The following is a 24,143-nucleotide window of genomic DNA, read 5'->3' on the forward strand; positions in this document are numbered from 1 at the left end:
CCATAACTGTCCAGTCAACATTTTGAGTTGCACAACAATTCTGTTTTATTGTGTTATGTATATATTAGGCATACATTTAACTAGGGCTGTCAAACGATTAAAATTTTTAATCGAGTTAATCACAGCATAAAAATCAATTAATCGTAATTAATCGCAATTCAAACCATCTCTAAAATATGACATATTTTTCTGTAAATTATTGTTGGAATGGAAAGATAAGACGGATATATACATTCAACATACTGTACATAAGTACTGTATTTGTTTATTATAACAATAAATCCACAAGATGGCATTAACATTATTAACATTCTTTCTGTGAAAGGGTTCCACGGAGAGAAAGACTTGTAATTCTTAAAGGATAAATGTGAGTTTGTATATTGTGACTAAATATTGCCATCTAGTGTATTTGTTGAGCTTTCAGTAAATGATACTGTAGCAACTTATATGTTCTGCCCAAATGCATGATGGGAAGAGGTGCAACCATGACTGTGTCTGGTGTCTGCAAATGCTATATCGTCTCTGCGTTGGGTACACTACAGGGTGTTAAGAAAAAGATCAACTCCTGTCATTCTTCCCCACAATATTTATAGTTGCTGTGGGAGAGATGACAAAGCTTTTGCCAATTAAAAAGCACGGTCCCAATTAGGCATGTGCCGGTTACCGGTTTCACGGTTTACCGTGGTGTGAAAACGTCGCGGTTTCAAAACCACTAAAATTTTCTGTCAGACCGTAGTACGGTATTCGCTATTTTTCTTGTGTCAAAAATGCAGCCAGAAGCGGCTTGGCGCAGCAGCGCTCAACCCCTCCCGTTTGTTGCTGTGTGTGAAAGTGACGCTATCGGCTAGCCAGCCAGCTAACCCAAAAACAAATACTCCAAACATAAGGCGTACTGTTCTTCAATTTATTGAGCTCTCAAATCGTGGTAAGTGTAATATACAAAATGAATACATTTAAAATGTTGTACAATTAGATTTTTCCATGTGAGTAGCTTCAACAGATTAGCACCATGGAAAAAGTTCGCCAAAAACAAAACACACATTTTCCTTTGAAATTCAATATACAAACTAACTAAAAGCTTACAAAGATGAATGTTAGCCTAGGCTTAGCTGGGAGAGCAACTTCGTTGAGTGTGACAGCCGCAGATTGAGAAAACAAGCTTGATTCGCTTGAATGAAGGGGAAAAAGTGATAGCGTCAAAGATCACTAATTGCAAAAGATGATCTTGCCCTAAGCACAAATCCACGTTCGCTGGATCAAGGGGAGGTCTCACTCCCAATGTTTTTATTTTTTTATTTTTTAGATGAAACCTTTCCACAACAGTATTGACATTTTAACTAACTCATACATTTTTAACTAACTTATGAATTCTTTGTTCTTTTTAACACAAAAGCATGACATCATGTAGACTAGAGTTGACACAGTGGCTGAAAATGGCGAAACTTCACTTAAGCTTTTCCACCCTCAAAAAAAAAGTCATGCAGTATAAATTAAAAAAATATATATATTCACAAGTGTTTTTACTTTTTATAGAAATTATTTTGTTCTTGCTCTAATCTTGAGCAACTTGAGCTGTGAGTATAGTCTACAAGTTATATTTAGTTTAATTTTATTTAAAATATTTTTTTTATTGATAATTTATTTATTTTAATAATATATTCATGTTCCAATTTGCAACTATGGTCTGAAAAAAAAATCCTGGTTAATGGAAAAAAGTTTTTTTTTTTTTTTTTTTAACCAATACATCTCAAAAAATTTTTGAGCTATAATTGCAATACCGTGATACCGTGAAACCGCGGTATTTTTGCTCACGGTTTTCGTACCGTCAAAATATCATACCGGCACATGCCTAGTCCCAATGAATGCTTGTATTCTACTCCACTCACTTGACACTCACTGCCTCTTATCTCTGTATATAAGTAAAACGGCGCCATTGTAGGCTGTTTGCGGTAATGCGTGAGTCGTTGCAATAAATATTTTCACGTGATTAATTAAAATTAATTACCGCCCGTTAACGCGATAAATTTGACAGCCCTACATTTGACAAAACAAAATAAATGCATTCATTTGGGATGAAATGCATAACTGATGCTACAACAATCTACAATATACTGGCAAGCGGGGTGGCCAGTGGGGTGGCCGACCAATTTATAGGGGTGGCCGTGGCCACCCCTGGTGGCGCCCTGCCTCTGTGTACCTCACGACACGATTTGCGATACAAGACTCACGAAAATGATGATCTCACGAGGGTCGATAAGTGGCTCAAAAAATCATTCTACGATATTCTACAAAACAACTGATAAATAGAAAAACAAGCTATTTTCATCCTTCTACTGTGAAATGGACGGAGTTTGTCACTAGTAGACATCCAATCCGTTTGAAGTGGGTGGGATGGCAGCGAATGACTGCTCCCAGTTCAAATGGATTGGACGCCTATGGCCGTCAGTGACAGCCAATGCCGGGCAACAAAATAATTATGGGGCATTTCATGTCATTTCCTGTTGATTTTCGATCACTTCCTTCTCCTTTTGGGGCATTTACGGGTCACTTCCTGTTGATTTTAGCTCACTGAAAAGTAACTCAAGTTAGTCAACAATGTCCCCAAATAAATAGTAAGTGACTCAAAATCAACAGGAAGCAACCTGTAAATGCCTTAAAATGAATAGGAAGTGCCCTGTAAATGCCCACAAGACTGGCTGTGAATGCTCTGGTTTCAGTGCCATTGACTGCGCTAGACGTCCAATCCAGTCAAAATGAATGGGATGTCTAGCTCTGTCAATGGCAGCCAGAGAGGTAATGTAGACACTATTCTAATGAAAGATTTTGGTAGCAAGCTATTGGTTCCTTTTTTTTTTTTTTTTTAAACGGTGACACTTTTTTAAAAAAGGATAAAGTATATTGATTCTTGGTGGGAGCATATGATAATGAACTAGTATTGCGATATATCACCTTTTTGATATATTGTCACACCCCTAATTGCAAGAACTTCTCTCTTGTCTATATAAATATAACGTTCTAAAGCAGCTCTAAGCAAAGGCGCTGGAAGTCACTCACAGCAGGGGGGTTCAGAGGCTCTTTTTTTAAAAATATATTTTTTAAAGTTTTTCCCCATCCAAAAAAAACAGCCGTTTCGGTCCAAATTTGTCATGCGTGCACATTTTCTCCATACAAGGCGTGCATAATGGCAGTGCACACACATGCTGGCTACTTTACGTACTACTACTACGCTACTACAACTGCAGCGTTCTATTTCACCTACAGTGTTTGCTGGAGTTTTGTCTTCTAAATAAAAGCGTTCGTGTATTATAATGCAATTCCCCGCAGCGAGACTGCGCAATGACACACAAAACCATTTGAAAACTGAAAGGGCCAAAAAGCCTCGGTTTAACACATCCTCTTCACAAATAGCGCCTTACTCAACATGACCCGTTAACAAGCATGGTGTCAGGTGGTGACCATGTTATTTGAAAGAAGAAAAACTTTGAATATGGCGGAAAACACAGACACGATTGAAAAAGCAGTTTCTGCTCTTGCACTCCTCTTTAAAAGAAACTGCTGTATTTTAAGCCAAAACAACTGTTGTGTTTGATAGAACAATATGTTTATATGCTGCCATAGCAGATTCATGGCGCATTAAGCCCCTGAACTATTTTTAATTTGTCCGTTTTACCTTGAAAACCCCCGTTTACAGACCTCGCGCAACCGCTTTTGTTTCAACCCAGCCATAAAACAAAGGTAAGTAATTATATTTATTATTCAAAATGTCTGCCATTTTTAACTCAGAATCATTAATTGATGTGTAATATTTCGTTTAAAAAAAAAAACAACTTCAAAAAATTATTCACTCGCATGTTTTAAACTTTTAAACAAATGACGTCACAATGAAAATAATGGTGTCTGTGGAAAAGTCACGAATATCTACTTCATAACTATCACTTAATTGTATTTTTTTTGTTACTGTTGCATTTTCTCCGATATGTTAGATGATAAATAATCGACCCAAACAAAGAAAAAAAAAAAAAAACGTTTAAAAGGGTAAATATATGAAAAAGAAAATGCGATTTCTGCATCGTGACCCTTGTTATATGACCATGTTTCACCCATAAAATCCCCCAAAAAATCTAGCTGTGGCCATACATACATACATGCCACATGCAGTTTTTGGATCGAAACAAGGTAAGTTTGCGATAATATCTCGTTAAAGTCATGGCGTCTGTAATTCTGCTCTCGCGTGCTCTCACCTTGAGATACGGTTTTGCTGTTTAAAAAACTTTTTTTTTTTTAAATGCCCTCCTGTTCAAAAATTTTCTTCCCCCAGAAAATTGAGATTTTAAACTTTCCAATTATGTATCACACATGCATATCGGACGATTTTGAAATTTGGCAAATTGGGGTCTCAGAGCGGATCTTCAAGTCACCTGAGTGTTTTCCGCCATATATATATATTTAATCCCCAAAGTTAAATACGCTATTGTTTCAATGTTTCGTTTATTTATTTATTTTTACCCCTGTCCCAACGTTTTTCTCCCCAACACCAGGGGGTGCTGCTGCACCCTCAGCACTCCACTTCCCGCGCCACTGGCTCTTAGCAGGCCACTTAATTTTGGAGAGTGCTTGAAAAAAGTAATCTTAAGAAATATTGAGTAAAAGTGAAATTTAAGTCTTTTGGGTGTCTTTTATTGCAGTTATAGCAAGCCTTTATTCACATATTTGCAAAAACACACAAGAATTTGCACATAATCATCTGATGGCAACACAATGTATTCCTTGATACCCTCCACATTGACTTGCTTATTTCAAGCCACCAACCACCACTATGTTTCTATCATTTCAAACCTACAGCAGAACCGCAACTTAAAAACCAACATTTTCACATAACTCAAGAATTGGTTTAGGATGTATTTTGAATATTAATCCCAGTGATTTTAGGCTTCCCGGCACACAAAAATCCCACTTCATCATCATTTACATACATATGCACACAGTAATGTCACGTAATGTCACACTGTTGCTCCAGCCTTCACCGTGTACAGACACACTTTCTGAGCTCCTGAAGCACTCTCTTATTCCATATTCTGTGACCGTCAATGATTCTCTTTCTTGGCCAAACTATCCCACATTCTGTAACTGTCAATGATACCGATGATGATAAAAATGACAATAAATTTCATTCATTCATTCATGCATTCTCATTTTTTACTTAAAGTGCTTGCTTAGGTTAATCTGTTAGTTCCAGACAAGACATTTACCTGAATGTGTTTTTCTCTTGAAAACCTGACAACACATAAAATGTGTGGCCTGCTAGTGCTTATATTGTCCTTCAATTTTGGAATGAACCATGAGAAGATATACATAATACCTAATGTATGTCACGACTCGAGCAGATCCGTGCAGACGTACAGTATTTGATATGGTTGTTGCTGTCCTTTGCCACTAAAGAAAATGCCTCCTATGAAAATCCTTTACACTCCTGTGACACCATGAATTCGCTTGCCAAATGAGAAACAATACCCTGAAATCACCGTCAATGTACGTTACATTGTTACACATTGCTGTAGTTCATCTCTAGCCATTTGGGAAACACGTCTTTGGTAGGAGTGATGTCTCTCACTGTGAAGATCATTGTTTGTTTTTCTGTAGGGTAAAATAATTACATTTCAAAAACTCTGCTTTTACACAATTGGCAAAATGTTTGAGTTTTTTTTTGTTAACCTCGATGACGACGTGAATCCAGTTGAGCATCTCGTCGACGTTACAGTAGACACCAGGACGCCCCTCCCTGCCGCAGCCAACGCCCCAGCTCACGACGCCAATCAGGTACCATTTTGACGACGTGAAGTGCACTAACGGCCCACCGCTGTCCCCCTGGGGTGCATAAATGGCGTTGGCATTTGAAATCCCTATAACAACTTGTTCCATACGGACACGTGCTGTGCTCACCTGACATGCGTCCACTTTCCCCTCCAAAAAACCAGCGCAGATCATCCTAGAAGTGATGGCGCTCCCATACACGGTCGGGCTGGCGCACTTGCGCCTTTCGATGAGAGCGATGTTGGCTTTTTGCAGTGACGGAGAGATGTTTCCTGAAGGCCATATTAGAATAAACATGAGCTAGGAGATTAGCCTTTTTGTTTAAGACATCAGAACGGTCATGAGGTTCTTTACCATTTTCCTCCAGGTAGCCCCAACCGGTCACTACCATTGAGGATGAAGGAGCAAGCCCGAAGTCTTTTGGAGGAAAACAAACAGGCCTCCGGCTTTCTGAAACATAAAAGAGAAATGTGTTGGTGTTTGTTTTAGGATACAGCTAAAGGCTATTTTTACTGGACTTTACTAATACTACCCAGGTGGTAAAGTCAAGGATTGGCGGCACGGAAAACTAGAATATGTTCTATATAATTTTGTCATTCTGCAAAAGTGTAATTTCAGTTGTTATCGCTGTCATGATATCTGGAAGATTTATATCGTAATGACCTGAATATGGCTACAATTACTTATTCTGGATGGTGGTTACCCTCACATTTCCATTTACAATATTCCAAACTAGGGGTGTAACAAAATATCGAAATGGTGTTATATCGTGATTAGAGCTGAAACGAATACTCGAGCAACTCGAGTAACTCGAGTTTAAAAACTGATCCGAGTAATTTTATTCACCTCGAGGAATCGTTTGATTTTGCCAGCTCTACGCATCACGTTTTGCCCGGACTACTTTTAATGCGGGAAAACGCGCTGACGTCACGTGTGTCGAGGAAGAAGCAATGAAAAAAAAAAAAACTTACCGCAGCTGACAGCCGCTACAAACTACGCCGACGTTGCTAAAAAACTACGCCCGCATGATGCTAGTGTGGTAGCAGCTAGTGTCCGATGCGTCTCATAGATATTGCATGCATATAGGACTAGATGCTAAATGACAGACTCGGCCGCGTCTGGGCAGCGTTAGTAAACAGCCGCCATCTTTAAGCAGTAGACTTCTCATCGCTAATAAATATAACGTTACTGTCACTCGCTAACGTAATGTTAGCCCTTCGGAGGGATAGGTTTGTATTGATTATGACCACTGTCGATGCGTGGCTAACGTGTCTTACATACAAGCTTTATTTAATCTGTAAAAACACAGCGCTGTAGAGTGATGAGGGTGTAAAATTAAAACATAATAAAGCTAACTGTCAGTTTTAGCTCAGTAGTCATTGCTGAATAAAACACCAAGTAGCACTGGTCCCTAATGTGCTCCAATACAGCAGGTATCATACATTTATTTTGAACACTGCAAAAACTCAAAATCCTATCAGTATTTACAGTTTAGACTAACTTAAAACTTAACTAGAACTTAAAAATAGCTTGACACAAATGGAAATTAAATTGAAACACGTGGGAAAACCACCTGGCTTTCAAGTGATGTGTGGTATCAAAAACATTAATTACATTCATTACATTTTTAGGTAAGAAATAGTTTTTTTTTTTTTTATATATATATATAAGATCTAGAAGTTTTTAGAGTGCAAGCAGTGAATTTTTTTTTCAAGTCACATCTTAGATGCATTTGTTGGCTGTTTTCAACAATGTACATCGAAAATAAAGACATTGACTGAAAATGGTTCAATATTGGATTAAATGTCTTTTTTTCTCAAGTATATTTATAACTGCTCTTGACCTAAAAAAAAAAAAATAATAAGTTTTATCCGATTACTCGATTAATCGATAGAATTTTCAGTCGATTACTCGATTACTAAAATAATCAATAGCTGCACCCCTAATCGTGATACTTTGTATCCCAAAAGGTTATCGATATGCTCCTGCCAAGAATCGAGATATTGTTTTAAAAAGGTGTCAATGTCTAAAAGAAAAAGAAAAATGAACCAACAAGTTGCCGCCAAAATCTTCTACCAAAATAGTGTCTCAGTTAACTGTAAGGCTGCATTGACGATGCTCAATGCCCAATCCATTTAGACCATTCACAGTCATTCTGTCCGGTTTTCAGGGCATTTACAGGTCACTTGCTGTTCATTTTAGGGCATTTACAGGTCATTTTCTAAGTCACTGTCTATTCATTTGGGTGATTCCCAGGTCACTTCCTGTTCTGTAACTCAAAATAAACAGGAAGAGACCCATAAAATGCCCCAAAATAACCAGGAAGTAACTGAAAATCAACAGGAAAATGACCTTAAATGGCCCAAAATTACCTCACTGCCTGGCATTGGCTGCCACTACCGGCCATAGACGTTCAATCCGTTTGAAGTGGGAGGGATGGCAGCGAATGAACAAATGTTCCTTCGCTGCCACCCTCCCAGTTCAAATGGGTTGGACGTCTACAAGTGATAAACTCATTCCAGTTCACAGCAGAAGCTTGTTTTTCTGTTTATTAGTTGTTTGTAGAATATCCTAGAATGATTTCCTGACCAATGTATCGCTAATCGTAGTATCACCATATCGTCAGATCATTGTTATCGTGAGCTTTGTATCGCAAATCGTATCGTATCTTGAGGTACCAAGAGGTTCCCACTCCTATTCCAAACATCTATCAAACCTATGGACTTCATTTTCGTGGGATATTTTATTATCATTTAAAATTTGTCATTATCAAAAGTATATCTTTTCTGGTTTTATGGGCGTGGTCATAAATTCATAACAGAATTGGAAATTTACCCAGTTGTGTTACTGATGAATCAGGAAGTGCCGAGTGCAGTAATTGGCAGAATTGTCACAAATTAAACTAAAATCTGATTTGGACCAATATTCATCTGAAATAGGCATGTGCCGGTATGATAAGCTTAAGCCAAAATATCACGGGTTCACGGTATTGCAGTTACAGCTCTAAGATGTGTTAATTTGAGATACTGTATCTGGGAGTAAAAAATTAAAAAACTAAATTCCACTGAACAGGATTTTTATGTTTCAGAACATAGCAAATTGGAAAATAAGTATAATATTAAGTTAAAAAAAAAAAAAAAAAAAAAAAAAAACCTAAATAAAATTAAAATAAATGCATGTAACGAGTTTTAACAGAATTCACCTGCGGAACTAATGTTGGCAAGTTGTTTAGTTCCCGGGGGAAAGTGTTTTGTTAAGGGAACAGCCAAAACTAATAGACGTCTCCCGTGTGTTGCATGTATGGTGTATGTTGCTACTTGTTGCAGTTTCAATGTCAATTAAAACAACACGGCTTGGCTCCGTGGTTCGACACTCCTCAGACTCCTTTCCTAGCTCGCCACTTGTACTCATTGAAGTGAGCCTAAACCCACAGCCACAGCTCAACATTATTACCATCAGAACAAAATTAATTGAATTTTTTCTAGGGCTGTCAAACGATTAAAATTTTTAATCGAGTTAATTACAGCTTAAAAATTAATTAATCGTAATTAATCGCAATTAATCGCAATTCAAACCATCTATAAAATATGCCATATTTTTCTGTAAATTATTGTTGGAATGGAAAGATAAGACACAAGATGGATATATACATTGAACATACCATACATAAGGACTATTTGTTTATTATAACAATAAATCAACAAGATGGCATTAACATTATTAACATTCTGTTAAAGCGATCCATGGATAGAAAGACTTGTAGTTCTTAATAGAAAAATGTTGTACAAGTTAGAGAAATTTTATATTAAAACCCCTCTTAATGTTTTCGTTGTAATAAAATTTGTAAAATTTTCATTTAAAAAATAAACTAGTAGCCCGCCATTGTTGAGGTCAATAATTACTTACTCAATGCTCATGGATGCCTATAAAATCAGTCGCACCCAAGCGCCAGCAGAGGGCGGCAAAACTCCATAAAACACAACAAGTGAGCGTTTCAATGTGTACTGTTATTTAAAACTGTGAGCGGGGCATCTGCGTTAATTGCGTCAAATATTTTAACGTGATTAATTTAAAAAATTAATTAACGCCCGTTAACGCGATAATTTTGACAGCCCTAATTTTTTCCCATAAAAAGCATGTGTGTATGACTCCTATCATTTTTACATTACACACACACTTTCTCAACACAGTTGCCAGAAAGAAAAAAAACATGTATTACCACCGCTAGACACACTAAACATACTGGAGTTAACTCTCGTAGCTGGTGGGACACTTTCATGACAGTGTTTACTAGGGGTGTGACAAAATATCGAAATGGTGACGTAACGTGATACTTTGTATCCCAAAAGGTTATCGATATGCTCCTGCCAAGAATCGAGATATCGTTTTAAAAAGGTGTCAACGTTTAATTAAAAAAAATTTTAACAAGGAACCAACAAGTTGCTATCAAAATCTTCCACAATAATACTGGTAGTGTCTCAGTTAACTCTAAGGCTGCCATTGACGGTGCTCGACGTTCAATCCATTTAGGCTGGGAACATTCGTTGATTTGAAACCAGAGCATTCGCAGACATTCTGTCCTTTGCGGGGCATTTACAGGTCACTTGTTGTTCATTTACAGGTCATTTCCTGTTGAGTTTGAGTCCCTGCCTATTCATTTGGGTGATTTGCAGGTCACGTCCTGTTCTGTAACTCCAAATAAACAGGAAGTGACCCATAAAATACCCCAAAATCAACAAGTAAATGACCTCAAATGGCCCAAAATTACCTCATTGCTTGACATTGGCTGCCACTGACAGCCATTGACGTTCAATCCGTTTGAAGTGGGAGGGATGGCAGCGAATGAACGAATGTTCATTTGCTGCCACCTTCCCAGTTCAAATGGATTGGGACGTCTACTAGTGATAATCTAATTCCAATTCACAGCAGAAGCTTGTTTTTCTGCTTATTAGTTGTTTGTAGAATATCCTAGAATGATTTCCTGACCAATGTACCGATAATCGTGTCACCATATCGTCAGATTATTGTTATCGTGAGCTTTGTATCGCAAATCGTATCGTGAGGTACCAAGAGGTTCCCACCCCTACTGTTTACTAACCTTTAATTTTCTATTAATGCGAAATCATATTGGAGGCATTGCCTCCTCAGCAGCCACCCGCCGCAAATATGTTTTACATGTCGGTTGGCCCTTCTCTAAGCCGCGGCCGTCTGTAACTTTTCAGTAGCCGAAGTATTCCCATACCAGCGATATTGTTTTCTTCGATGGGGGAAAAAGTTCAGGAGTTTCACCTCCTCCAGCCATCCTGTAGCACAGCTGACTCACTGACACTGAGCAACAACTGGTGGGGGAGAGTTGGGCTTTTCAGCTGCAACCGAGGGATTTCTCACTGCATTTTTGGGACATAAATTATAGCTAATTCCCTAGGGACGGTATGACGGAAAATTTTTGCGGTTTTGAAACCTTGACGTTTTCATATCACGGTATACCTAGAAACCGGTAATCGGAACATGTCTATTCCTCAAGATACATTACATTTATTGCATTACATTTAAATATGTTAAAGTTAGCCCACTTTGACGCCACTGTGGCAAAATTGAAAATTTTCTTCTGGACAGTACAATTTTAGTAAAAAAGAAAACTAGTAACAAATACAAATCAGTTACAAAAAATAGACCGATTTGAATCATCTTACATGCATTTTCAAACTATTCGTTTGAAATGTTCACGTATTCCTGAAGTATAAATGTTTTTCAGTACTGTATTAGATGGTACAAGTGCATCTAATTTTTTGTCCTTTGAGTCGAGGTATTGGATAAAATGATTTAAAAATATATATATATTCACCGCTAGAGGGCACCAGTACAAAACATTGTATGTACTTTGGCTAGTTTGTTGTTTTAAGTGAACCTTTTTCCCTCTTTTTTCCCCCTCCACCCAGGATTATGGCCTTTATTTTTGTACTAACCTCCCACTTCAATTGGTCTGGCGAGTCTCATGAGTGCTACATCATAATCATTGCGAGCTGGGTCGTACTTTCCATTCAGGATAATCCTATCCACAGAGGACCCTCCAAGCATGCTCATGTGTGTCCGACCTGACACCACTTTCCAGCGACTCAGCTCCTTTTTACTGCTGTAGGGCCCATAAGGAGAGAAAGAGACGCTCGTATGACTATAATGACAAATGTCAAATGATATAAAATGTAGCCTACTGACCCACTGAAGCAGTGAGCTGCTGTGACGACCCAACGTGGAGAAACTAGGGAGCCCCCGCAGGTATGTTGCCCATTCTGCTGAAGGCTCACCTGCCATGGCCAGTCTTCTATGACAGCATCCGTACCTCCAACAATACGGTACTGGGGGTCCCCCTGACCACAGTCTAATTTAAAAAAACAAAAACAAAAAACATTTAACTCGTTAGCTGCCACTGTCAGCACTAAAGGGCGAGAGAGAGGCTGGCAGTGTATAAAATAAAACATCAATTAAAGAGTAGTACGTATTGGGAGCCACAACCAGAGGCAGTGTTGTTAATCTTACTTTAAAAAAGGAATTAGTAACATTTACAAATTACTTCTCCCGAAAAGTGAGTTGGTAACTCCCTTACCTCGATGTAGGAGTAATTAGTTACTCAGCAAAGTAACTGACATTACTTTTTATATTCTACACGTTATTGCTTCATTCATTCGATAACATCTTTCACATAAAACATGTTTATATTAACTGTTTGAAGTGATTTTTTTCCATAAAAAACAAAAACGTAGGGCACACTTTTGACATTTAAAAAAAAAAAAAGTAAAAAATTCACCAATATAACAGTGTAACGGTATACAAACTTAAACTTTCCAATGCTGTGAGAAAAAAAAAAAGCCTTTTTGTTTTTCCTGTTGTACTGAACCCGAACTGAACCGTGACACTCGTACCGAGGTACGTACTGAACCGTGACTTGTATAGGGAAAGATTTGTTTAAAAAATATTCAAATACATCTCCGATTCACGCATGTTTTGTAGATCCACAACAAATATACAGATTTTGACATGTACTTTGGAGATCCACAGTTATTTAAACATGTGTTTTTGAAATCCACAAATATACACTGCTGACCAAAAGCATTGGCACCCCTGCAATTCTGTCAGATAATGCTCAAGTTCCCCCAGAAAATGACTGCAATTACAAATGCTTTGGTAGTAATATCCTTATTTATTTTGCTTGCAATAAAAAAGCACAAACGAGAATGGAAAAACAAATCATTATCATTTTACACAAATGTGATGCTTCTCTAATTTGTGTAATTGACAGCAACGGTTACCTGTGGCACATTACAGGTGGTGGCAATAACTAAATCACACTTGCAGCCAGTTAAAATGGATTAAATTTGACTCAACCTCTGTCCTGTGTCCTTGTGTGTACCACATTGAGCATGGAGAAAAGAAAGAAGACCAAAGAACTGTCTTAGGACTTGAGAAGCAAAATTGTGAGGAAGCATGGGCAATATTAAGGCTGCAAGTCCATCTCCAAAGACCTGAATGTTCCTGTGTCCACTGTGCGCAGTGTCATCAATAAGTGTAAAGCCCATGGCACTGTGGCTAACCTCCCTAGATATGGACGGAAAAGAAAAATTGACGAGAGATTTCAACGAAAGATTGTGCGGATGGTGGATGAAGAACCTCGACTAACATCCAAACAAGCTCAAGCTGTCCTGCAGTCCAAGGGTACAACAGTGTCAACCCGTACTATCCGTTGGCGTCTGAATAAAAAGGGACTCTATGGTAGGATAGCCAGGAAGACCTTACTTCTGACCCAGAGACATAAAAAACCAGGTTGGAGTTTGCCAAAACTTACCTGAGAAGGCCAAAAACGTTTAGGTAGAATGTTCTCTGGTCAGATGACAAAATAAATAGAGCTTTTTGGGAAAATGCATTAATATAGAGTATACAGGGGGAAAAAATGAGGCCTTGGTCAAACGCTGAGTGGCGTTTGTCTCAAAAATAAACCCGTGTGTTCGCTGTTCACAAACACAGCTCCAACAATTCACCAGCAAAATCGAATATTTAAAAATGTCAAGTCATGATAATTGTACGCACATGATTAAAAAACATTTGCTGCAATATTTGTGGGTTTGAAAATCACGTGAAAAACACGGACGAAAAACCTTTGTGAAAAACTAATGTACAGTATTTGTGAGAATCGCGGATGTATTTGTGAAAAACATTTCTGAATCGGGAATGTGCTTATGTGTGAATATTTGACCGTTTCTTTTGATGTTTGTCTCAAAAATACATGCACGCGGCCGCTGATTCAAAAATTCAAGTCAAATTTTTGCAAACAGTAATTCATGATAGTGAGTAAGTGAACAACATAAAAAACGTGAACATCACGGATATAATTGTGGATCTTGAAAATACATGTGAAAATCTTGGATATATTTGTGGATCTACAAAACGTGTGTGAATAATTTTGAGACAAATCTCTCCCCATAGACTCCAATCTCTTCCCGCCAGCACCCTAGTTCAAACACATTGAACATACATATTTCACGGTGAGCATTATTTTTTTTTTATTTTTTTTAACCAAGTTGTGTATTTCAAGCAATCAAAGTAGGACAGTAATTGTGCTCTGACAGGCCAAAACAAATGTAACTGGTTTTGTTTAATCCATTACCTCATTTCGCATTATAGAGAATCATCAGTGCTCATTCATGTGTTTGCTAAAGGCTTTGTATTGAACAGTGGCATGTATGGGCCTGTCAGAATCAAACCGGTCATACAACCGTGTCATCTAGCCTCCACGGCCCCTGAGTTACCATGCTGCAAAAAAGCTATAAACATCCGTTGTTTCTGTGACTGCTTTTCTAAAAATAGTACAAACCTGAACAAGATAAAGAGACAACAGCTCCAGATTTGCATGCGCTCCTGTAGAAAGAAAAAGAATGTTTAAAAGTGATAATTCGACAACATGGTTATTCAAAGAAATGCATGTGCATGAATAGGTTTGTTTTTAAGGGTTTCAACTGAAATAGGTTGTCAAATCGTTTTAGATCATAGATCTCGAGAAGAAAAGGAAATAACAGGAAACTTTCATTTATGAGAAAACTTGTTTTCATGACAGCGAAAAGGAAAATTAGCAGGGATTAAAACAAAATTGTTTTAAAAGAAATAGAAAATACAGTTTCGAGGTTAAAAAAACAAGGTATTATTTTTTTGCTTAATGACTGTTAGAAAGCACATGGCGAAAGATTTTAGATTTAGACTAGGGCTGTCAAAATTATCGCGTTAATGGGCGGTAATAAATTTTTTAAATTAATCACGTTAAAATATTTGACGCAATTAACGCACATGCCCCGCTCAGATTAAAATGACAGCAGTGTAATGTCCGCTTGTTACTTGTTTTTTGTTGTTTGGCGCCCTCTGCTGGCACTTGGGTCCAAATGATTTTATGGGTTTGGGGAGTGAGTATGGTGTAATGACATCAACAATGGCAAGCTACTAGTTTATTTTTTGATTGAAATTTTTACAAATTTTAATAAAACGAAAACATGAAGAGGGGTTTTAATATAAAATTTCTATAACTTGTACGAACATTTATCTTTTAAGTTTTTCTATCCATGGATCGCTTTAAGAGAATGTTAATAATGTTAATGCCATCTTGTTAATTTATTGTTATAATAAACAATTACAGTACTTATGTACCGTATGTTGAATGTATATCCGTCTTGTGTCTTATCTTTTCATTCCAACAATAATTTACAGAAAAATATGGCATATTTTATAGATGGTTTGAATTGTGATTAATTACGATTAATTCATTTTTAAGCTGTAATTAACTCGATTAAAAATTTTAATCGTTTGACAGCCCTAACTTAGACCCTTCTCGTCTTACAATCTTCGTTGGCTTTTGAACAACATTTGGTTGCCATTGGTCACACAAACACATCAGAGATAAACTGAAGAGTGGGAACAGCCCTAATTCTTTATTTTATGAATGCATTCAATCTTTCAAAATTAAAAAATTAAGGGATGAAACACCTTCATCTAGGGGTGTGGCAAAATATCGAAATGGTGACATTTTGTGTCCCAAAAGATTATCGATATGCTCCTGTCAAGAATCTAGATATCGTTTTAAAAAGGTGTCAATTTAAAAAAAAAAAAAAGGCTGCCATTGACGGTGCTCGACCATAAGCGGATTTTAGGAGGGGGGGGTCCCCCTGGTGGGCGAAAAGTGTCATTGCTTGTAATTGACTTTCCTATATATATATATATATATGTATATATATATATATATATATATATATATATATATATATATATATATATATATATATATATATATATATATATATATATAGATATAGATATATATAGATAGATATAGATATATATAGATAGATAGATATAATTGTAAAGCAATAAAACTGCAACAAAAATGAATGAAATGAACAAAAAAAATCTATTTTTATAATGGGTCGAAATTATTTTTCGATTAGATCATGTGACTAGCACCTTAGACGGTCATTTGCTTTGCGTATAATTTTCATTTAAAAAAAATATTAGGAGAGGGCAATTTTATTCTTTAAATTATTTTTGTCTTTGATTGAAAATATTTAATATTATAAATATAACTTTTTGAGGGATTGGCCCAAACACAAAAAGGATTGCTTCAATCAAAGAAAACTTTTTCAATGACAAATTAAGTGTTCAAATGCAAATTTTTCAATCTCAAATATTTTTTCGCATTCAAAAAACTTTTTCTATAATTGAAATTTTTCTTTTTTTGATTGAAGTGATTTTTCTTTTTGAACATATATTTTTTGAGCAACTTATTTTTTGATTGGATAATAAAGAAAAAATGTCCTAGCCAAAATGTGGCCCAAACACAAATCAACATTACTTCAATCAAAAAAGTCAATTGAAAAAAAAAAAAAAAGACTTCAATCCCCCCCAAAAAATCAAAGAAAAACAGCTTTCACATGCATTTTTTGGGAGTTCTTTGAGTTTCAAATTTTTACATTCAAATCCTTTTTTTTTTTTTTTTTTTTTTAATTGAAGTAAATTTTTTTTTTTTTTTGGTTGGCAATATATATTTTGATTGAAGAAACTTTTTTTTGATTGAATAATAAAGACACAAATCTACCTCCATATGGCTCCGCTCAGGGGATACAGTTTTTGACGGTAGTGACTACATTGGCACGACATTGGCGGCAGTACCATATTCAATGGATAATGATCTTGGCGAAAAGTATTGCCTAAGCAGCCTGATTTAGAATTCCCCTCAAGAATGATGGGAAACAAAAAAACGCTCATTGTCAACTTATTATAATAAATATTTTTGTAATTTAATTTTATTGCTGACACTGCGTTTCCGGGTCATCAACATGTTGTGCCCCCTCTTCTCCAAAAGTTGTTCATTCAAAACCAGAGCATTCACAGTCATTTGGTCCGATTTTCGGGGCATTTACAGGTCACTTGCTGTCCATTTTAGGGCATTTACAGGTCATTTCCTGTTGAGTTTGAGTCACTGCCTATTTATACGGGTGATTCCCAGGTCACTTCCTGTTCTGTAACGCAAAATAAACAGCAAGTGACCCATAAAATACCCCAAAATCAACAGGAAGTAACTGAAAATAAATAGGTAAATGACCTTAAATGGTGCAATTGGCTGGCAACCAGTTCAGGGTGTCCCCTGCCTACTGCCCCGAGTTAGCTGGGATAGGCTCCAGCACCTCCGCGACCCTCGTGAGGAAAAGCGGCATGGAAAATGAATGAATGAATGACTTTAAATGGCCCAAAATTACTCATTGCCTGGCATTGGCTGCCACTGACGGCCATAGACATTCAATGGGTTTGAAGTGGGAGGGATGGCAGCAAATGAAGATTCGTTCATTCCCTCCCAGTTCAAATGGATTGGACGTCTACTAGTGATAAACTCATTCCAATTCACAGCAGAAGCTTGTTTTTGTTTTTTGTTTATTAGTTTTTTGTAGAATATCCTAGAATGATTTCCTGACCACTGTATCGATAATCGTTGTATCGCTATATCGTCAGATCATCGTTATCGTGAGCTTTGTATCGCTAATCGTATCGTATCGTGAGGTTTGGTAGGTTCCCACTCCTACCTTCATCTGTTTGCCTGTCAATCACAACTCACTTCTGATGAGCAAAATCCAGACAATCGGCTTTTGGATGAACTAAAGCAGTGGATGTCATTCTAGATTCACTAATTCTTACAAGAGAAATATTAAAATGATCAATTCCTCTATGTGTACTCCTATCCATCCACCTATCCATCCATCCATTTTCTCCTGCTTATCCGAGGTCATTGTTCATAATGACTCACATCCAAAGACACGTGTGATACTCACCGGTCAAATATAGCTTGGTGAACAGGTATTTTTGCTGTTGATAACCTGAGTGCACCAAAAGGTCCAGATTTCAGGTTAGATGGTAACGTGTTTACTTGAACTTCGGTACTTTGAGGTTCTCTGTCGATGGAGAAAGGATACTATGTAAGAGATCTGATATAAGGTAACTCTCAATGTGCTCGCGTCTTTAAACTGACTTTGTGTATCCCAATTGCGAGCACGCTGTCTGCGTGTGCTCCTTGGTCCAGCCTTCGCTACACACGGTCCTCCATCCCAAGCTGGGATTGTACACCTGCAAGACGCTCTGACGTGTTATGAGGCGCACTGTGGGGAGGAATTGTTGAGAGAGATGGGTTGTTTTCTTCTAAAAATGTCGTGACAAAGATGGAGGTTCCTTGAACTACCTGGAAAGGTAACGTTGTCCGTGAAGCTTGACAAACACGTTAGTTCGTCTTCTCCTCCTTTGCAGTCATCCTTTCCATCACACGTTTGATCTAGGGGGATGAACTTGAAAGCCTTGTTGCAGAAAAAGTATTTGCTGTCGATCAGCTGCTTTACTGGAAGTAAGAAGAGATTTATGGAGAAAGAAAATATTGGATTACTTAATGTAATAATGTGATGCACAACAGTATGCTGGTATGGGTCAAATCGGATGATCATATACAGTGGGACAAATAAGTATTTAGTCAACCACTAAATGTGCAAGTTCTCCCACTTGAAAATATTAGAGGTGTGTAATTGTCAAGATGGGTAAACCTCAACCATGAGAGACAGAATGTGGGAAAAAAAACCTAGAAAATCACATTGTTAAATTTTTAAAGAATTTATCTGCAAATCATGGTGGAAAATAAGTATTTGGTCATTACCAAAATTTCATCTCATTACTTTGTTATGTACCCTTTGTTGGCAATAACGGAGGCCAAACATTTTATGTAACTCTTCATAAGCTTTTCACACACTGTTGCTGGTATTTTGGCCCATTCCTCTATGCAGATCTCCTCTAGAGCAGTGATGCTTTGGGGCTGTCGTTGGGCAACACGGAGTTTCAACTCCTTCCACAGATTTTCTATGGGGTTGAGATCTGGAGACTGGCTAGGCCACTCCAGGACCTTGAACTGCTTCTTATGAAGCTACTCCTTTGTTGCCCTGGCCGTGTGTTTGGGATCATTGTCATGCTGTAAAAACCCAGCCACGTCTCATCTTCAATGCCCTTGCTGATGGAAGGAGATTTTCACCCAAAATCTCTCGATACATGGCCTCATTCATTCTTTCCTTTACACAGATCAGTCGTCCTGGTCCCTTTGCAGAAAAAGAGCCCCAAAGCATGATGTTTCCACCCCCATGCTTCACAGTGGGATTGGTGTTCTTCGCGAGAAGCTGTGTTTCTACCAAAAAGTTCTATTTTGGTTTCATCTGACCATAACACATTCTCCCAGTCCTCTTCTGGATCATCCAAATGCTCTCTAGCCAACGGCAGACGGGCCTGGACGTGTACTTTCTTCAGCAGGGGGACACACCTGGCGGTGCAGCATTTGAGTCCCTGGCGGCGCATTGTGTTACTGATAGTAGCCTTTGTTACTGTGGTCCCAGCTCTCAGTAGGTCATTCACTAGGTCCCCCTGTGTGGTTTCGGGATTTTTGCTCACCGTTCTTGTTATCGTTTTGACGCCACGGGGTGAGATCTTGCATGGAGCCCCAGATCGAGGGAGATTATCAGTGGTCTTGGATGTCTTCCATTTTCTAATAATTGCTCCCACAGTTTATTTCTTTACACCAAGCATTTTACCTATTCCAGATTCAGTCTTCCCAGCCTGGTGCAGGTCGACAATTTTGTCTCTTGTGTCCTTCGACAGCTCTTTGGTCTTGGCCATAGTGGAGTTTGGAGTGTGACTGACTGAGTTTGTGGACAGGTGTCTTTTATACCGATAATGAGTTAAAACAGGTGCCATTAACACAGGTAATGAGTGGAGCCTCGTTAGACCTCGTTAGAAGAAGTTAGACCTCTTTGACAGCCAGAAATCTTGCTTGTTTGCAGGTGACCAAAATAGTTATTTTCCACTCTAATTTGGAAATAACTCCTTTGAAAATCAAACCATGTAATTTTCTGTTTTTTTTTTCCACATTCTGTCTGTCATGGTTGAGGTTTACCCATGTTGACAATTACAGGCTTCTCTAATCTTTTCAAGTAGGAGAATTTGCACAATTGGTGGTTGACTAAATACTTATTTGCCCCACTGTCCAACCCTCCCAGGTCACAGTTGGCCAGCTGTAAACTAAAAGGGAAACTCCATTGAGGAGGTGAGAAAATTCCATCAAAGGAGGGCCACTCTCTGCCATAACAGAAGACCTCAAAGATGGATCAGGCGCAAAAACCCAGTGACCCGATGACTATGAAAACGATGCTAAAGTTCTCCTTCATTCTCAATCGTTGGTTCCAAATGGAAGGCTATCAAAACTGCAGGTGTCTGAGAGTGCAACAAACTCTTTGTCAGACATCCCCTTGGAATAAACTGGAGACTGCTATACTCAACGGATATCCTTCAAGGGAACCTTGGACCTAAAGACGGCTCTAATAAGCCACAATTGTTCTCTTTAATTAAAATATGTTATTAGAAACACATAAAATATTACCATTGATTTAAAAATTTATAATATTTAGTACGTTTTGACCCACGGTGGACGCCATGTTTTATGCGCGCAATGGACACTCGGGGTGATGACGTAGTTTGTCACTGTCACTAGACGAACACTTCTGTAATTCCTTCTCTGCGGCGTGACGTCGAACTCATTCGCACATCGATTAAAAGCGGCGAGTACTTACTATTTGTGTTTTTATTGAGTCTTTTATTACCTTTTCATTGCCTCAAAATATTTTTTGCATGCTTCCCTCTCATACTTTTAGGCATTGTGTTTTCATGTGGAAGCTTTTAAGCAGATTGTTGATCTGTCACGTAGAGTATTTAAACCTACTTGTATTGGTACGCAAACGGAAAACTTTCTGTTCAACTCAAAGTTATTAAAGGGGAGAGACAACACATGTATTATGTGCATTCTAGCTAAAATAATCTAGTTGAATAAATTAGATTTTTTTTTTTTTAATAAATCATATTTCATTTTTCTAATGTGTAATGGAGAAAAACGTAAATAAAAGCCAGTATTTCTAGGAAATGGCCATTGTAAGTGATAGCAGCCATTTCATCAATGACGATACTATTTTAGCCAATCAAATGTGAGTATCCCAGATTGCCCGCCCTTCCTAGTGATGTCATTAATACCCATTGTCCCATGCACCTGATGTCAAAAAAAATAGCTGCACATGTAAGCGGTTCAACTATTTTTGTGTTTAAATATTATTAAAGGAACCTCAGACTTAAAGACATATAGGCTCTAGGGGTGTAACGGTTCACAAAAATCTCGGTTCGGTACGTACCTCGGTTTTGAGGTCACGGTTCGGTTCATTTTCGGTACAGTAAGAAAACAAAATGCAAAATATAAATGTGCTAGTTGTTTATTACACACCTTTGTGCTTTCAACAATAGGAACATTAGCCTATGCAAAGCTAGAATTCTGCTCGAAAAGTAGCGGGTATTTAAAGATAATCCAACAACAATTTGCCTTTCAGACCCCGCGTATTGGTCAGCTTTCTTTCTGAAAGAAAGAAGAAAGAAGAAGTCCTGTGCTAAAGAGAAAATCAATCCCAATGACAAAGATTTTAACATGTATTATACAAATGAAATGCCTCAGTGAATCATTTTTTTTTTTTCTTATGAGCGGTTTTCAAAAGCTTTATTGGGGGATTTTCTCAAGTTAAAGTGCCACACAGAAATTAATCAATTTAATTGTGTAAGCAGGATCTGTGTATTATTCTTATTATTTAATTGCAGGTGTTTTAGCTCATTTCAATGTATTTTATTTAAATGGGCTATGATTTATTTTATTATGTGTTTATATTTTACAAATGTGATGTAGTATTCATTTATATTGTATATTTTATGTTGTATAACTTTGGTTCCTATGTGAATATTAGTTCCTACTTGTTTTGTTGTGGTAGGAGGGTTTTGTATTGAACACAGGGCCATGTTGGTTATTATTATAGCAGAGAAGACAGTAGTAAATCAACTAAGACAAGTCAACTGTGCCCCGATCTACCACTCAAGAGATCTGATGGACTCAAAAAGTGGGTTACAATTGCATATTAGTTTGAAAATCGACCGGATCCACCGTATTTTTACACGAGTGACTTCCGGTCTGCCCGATCCTATCTAACGGTAGTAGTATTGACGCAGGAGTCTCGCGTCAAATAATTAACTCTTCTGTTCTTTTCGCGTGTGTCGTGGTCAGCCGCTTCTGGGACGCGTCTAACACGCGGCCGCACTGCGACTGTTGTGCAATGGCTGATTGACTTTAACACCCACGTTTCACTGCGTTCTCGCAGCGGCCACGTTGTCGTGCCGTTGACGTTTCTGGGTTATACTGTCCAACCGTGTTGATCCTCATTATAGTAGAGAAGACGGAGTAAATATAATCTACACAAAGAAACTGTAACCCGATTGACTCACAGCCTCGAAAAGTTAGGGTTACATTACGTCAGAAACTCGTTCGGTACGCCTCCGTTCCGAACCGAGCACCATGTACCGAAACGGTTCAATACAAATACATGTACCGTTACACCCTTAATAGGCTCTATAATCCACAATTGTTCTCTTTTACTAAAATATGTTATTAGAAACGCATAAAATATTGCCATTGATTAAAAAAATCTATAATATTTCGTACATGCTTTGACCTAAGGAGGGCGCCATGTTGTACATGCGCAACGGACGCTCGGGGTGATGACGTAGTTTGTCACTGCCACTAGACAATTCTTACTTCAATTCTTTCTACGTTGCGAGACGTCCAACACATGGGCACATCGGTTAAAAGCGGCGAGTACTTACTATTTGTGTTTTTATTGAGTCTTTCATTACCTTTTCATTGCCTCAAAATACTTTTTGCATACGTTTCCCTCTCATACGTTTAAGCAGTGTGTTTTCTTGTGGTAGCTTTAAAGCACATTGTTGATCTGTCACGTAGCGTATTTAAACCACCCTTATTTGATATTACTACGGTTTAGTATTTTATTAAGGCATCCTGAGTATGTTCTGTCTGTATGCATCGAAACAAAACAAGCTGAAAGCGCACAGTAGTACTTTTGGTGTCAAATTCGCCTCTTGTAGAGCGTTTCGCCGGTGTAGCATATGTTGGCATGACACCAGTTTTGTCATACTCTCGTCTCATCCCGTCTTTCCTGTTCATTTTTGCTTTTGCTGCTCGTTTTGTGAAATATTGACAGTGCTGTCATGCCCATTAATGTTCCTCTCGGGTTCAAATTGAAAGGGTAGAGCGGATGACATGTTTATGTCGCTAGAGTCGTACTCTGGAAGCTCGGCAGCGTAACCTAGTGACGTCACCGCCCTGCGACGTCAACAACTATGGCAACCTACTAGTTAAACTAAGTTTACACATTGTATAAAAACGAAAACATCAAGAGAGGTTTTGATATCAATTTATTTTTAACTCATAATAACGTTTCTTTTAAGGATTACAAGTCTCTCTATCTGTGGATCCCTTTAAGTAAGGTACCTAGAGGGTGAAGCTTCAACAAATACCATTTACACAGTCATTTACACAATCATTCTCAGGAGCCCATCAACCACTGACCAACCTCCATTCAGCTTGAGGTCGTGTGTCAGTATAGAGCACCGTCTATAAAAGACAGACGAATAAATTCCAGTTCTATTGTTACACCTCTAATGGGCCAATTTCCAGTAAGCAAGAGTAGTACTGGAACAGGAACCACCATTATGTTTTTTTTCTTTGTTCCCATCATTGTTGAATGAATTGGTTGTTGCTATCACCATATCTTGCATAGAAACACAAGACGGGTCGGGTGAAAAAATGGCAAGAGATGTGTCCTATTCTTCAAAAACACAACAGC

General features: G+C 37.9%; 1 protein-coding gene across 5 annotated transcripts in view; it reads right to left on the minus strand.

Annotated features, from left to right (window-relative positions):
* Positions 1-4,189: 4,189 nt before the first annotated feature.
* The window catches only part of tmprss4a (transmembrane serine protease 4a), a 30,625-nt gene continuing 10,671 nt past the window's right edge, over positions 4,190-24,143 (minus strand). For 2 of the 5 annotated variants that reach the window (XM_057839893.1, XM_057839895.1), the window contains 10 exons: positions 18,572-18,724; positions 18,365-18,491; positions 18,168-18,287; positions 14,678-14,721; positions 12,028-12,190; positions 11,778-11,944; positions 6,166-6,261; positions 5,941-6,083; positions 5,713-5,865; positions 4,191-5,634 (listed from right to left, as the gene is read on the minus strand). In XM_057839893.1, the coding sequence (XP_057695876.1) occupies positions 5,620-5,634; positions 5,713-5,865; positions 5,941-6,083; positions 6,166-6,261; positions 11,778-11,944; positions 12,028-12,190; positions 14,678-14,721; positions 18,168-18,287; positions 18,365-18,491; positions 18,572-18,724 (1,181 nt within the window). In that variant the 3' untranslated portion in view covers positions 4,191-5,619. Of the gene's footprint in view, positions 5,635-5,712; positions 5,866-5,940; positions 6,084-6,165; positions 6,262-11,777; positions 11,945-12,027; positions 12,191-14,677; positions 14,722-18,167; positions 18,288-18,364; positions 18,492-18,571; positions 18,725-24,143 lie in introns of all 5 variants that reach the window. The other 3 variants (XM_057839896.1, XM_057839897.1, XM_057839894.1) reach the window with 2 other exon arrangements.

This window comes from Corythoichthys intestinalis, chromosome 6 (assembly GCF_030265065.1).
Source record: "Corythoichthys intestinalis isolate RoL2023-P3 chromosome 6, ASM3026506v1, whole genome shotgun sequence".
Taxonomy (NCBI): domain Eukaryota; kingdom Metazoa; phylum Chordata; class Actinopteri; order Syngnathiformes; family Syngnathidae; genus Corythoichthys; species Corythoichthys intestinalis.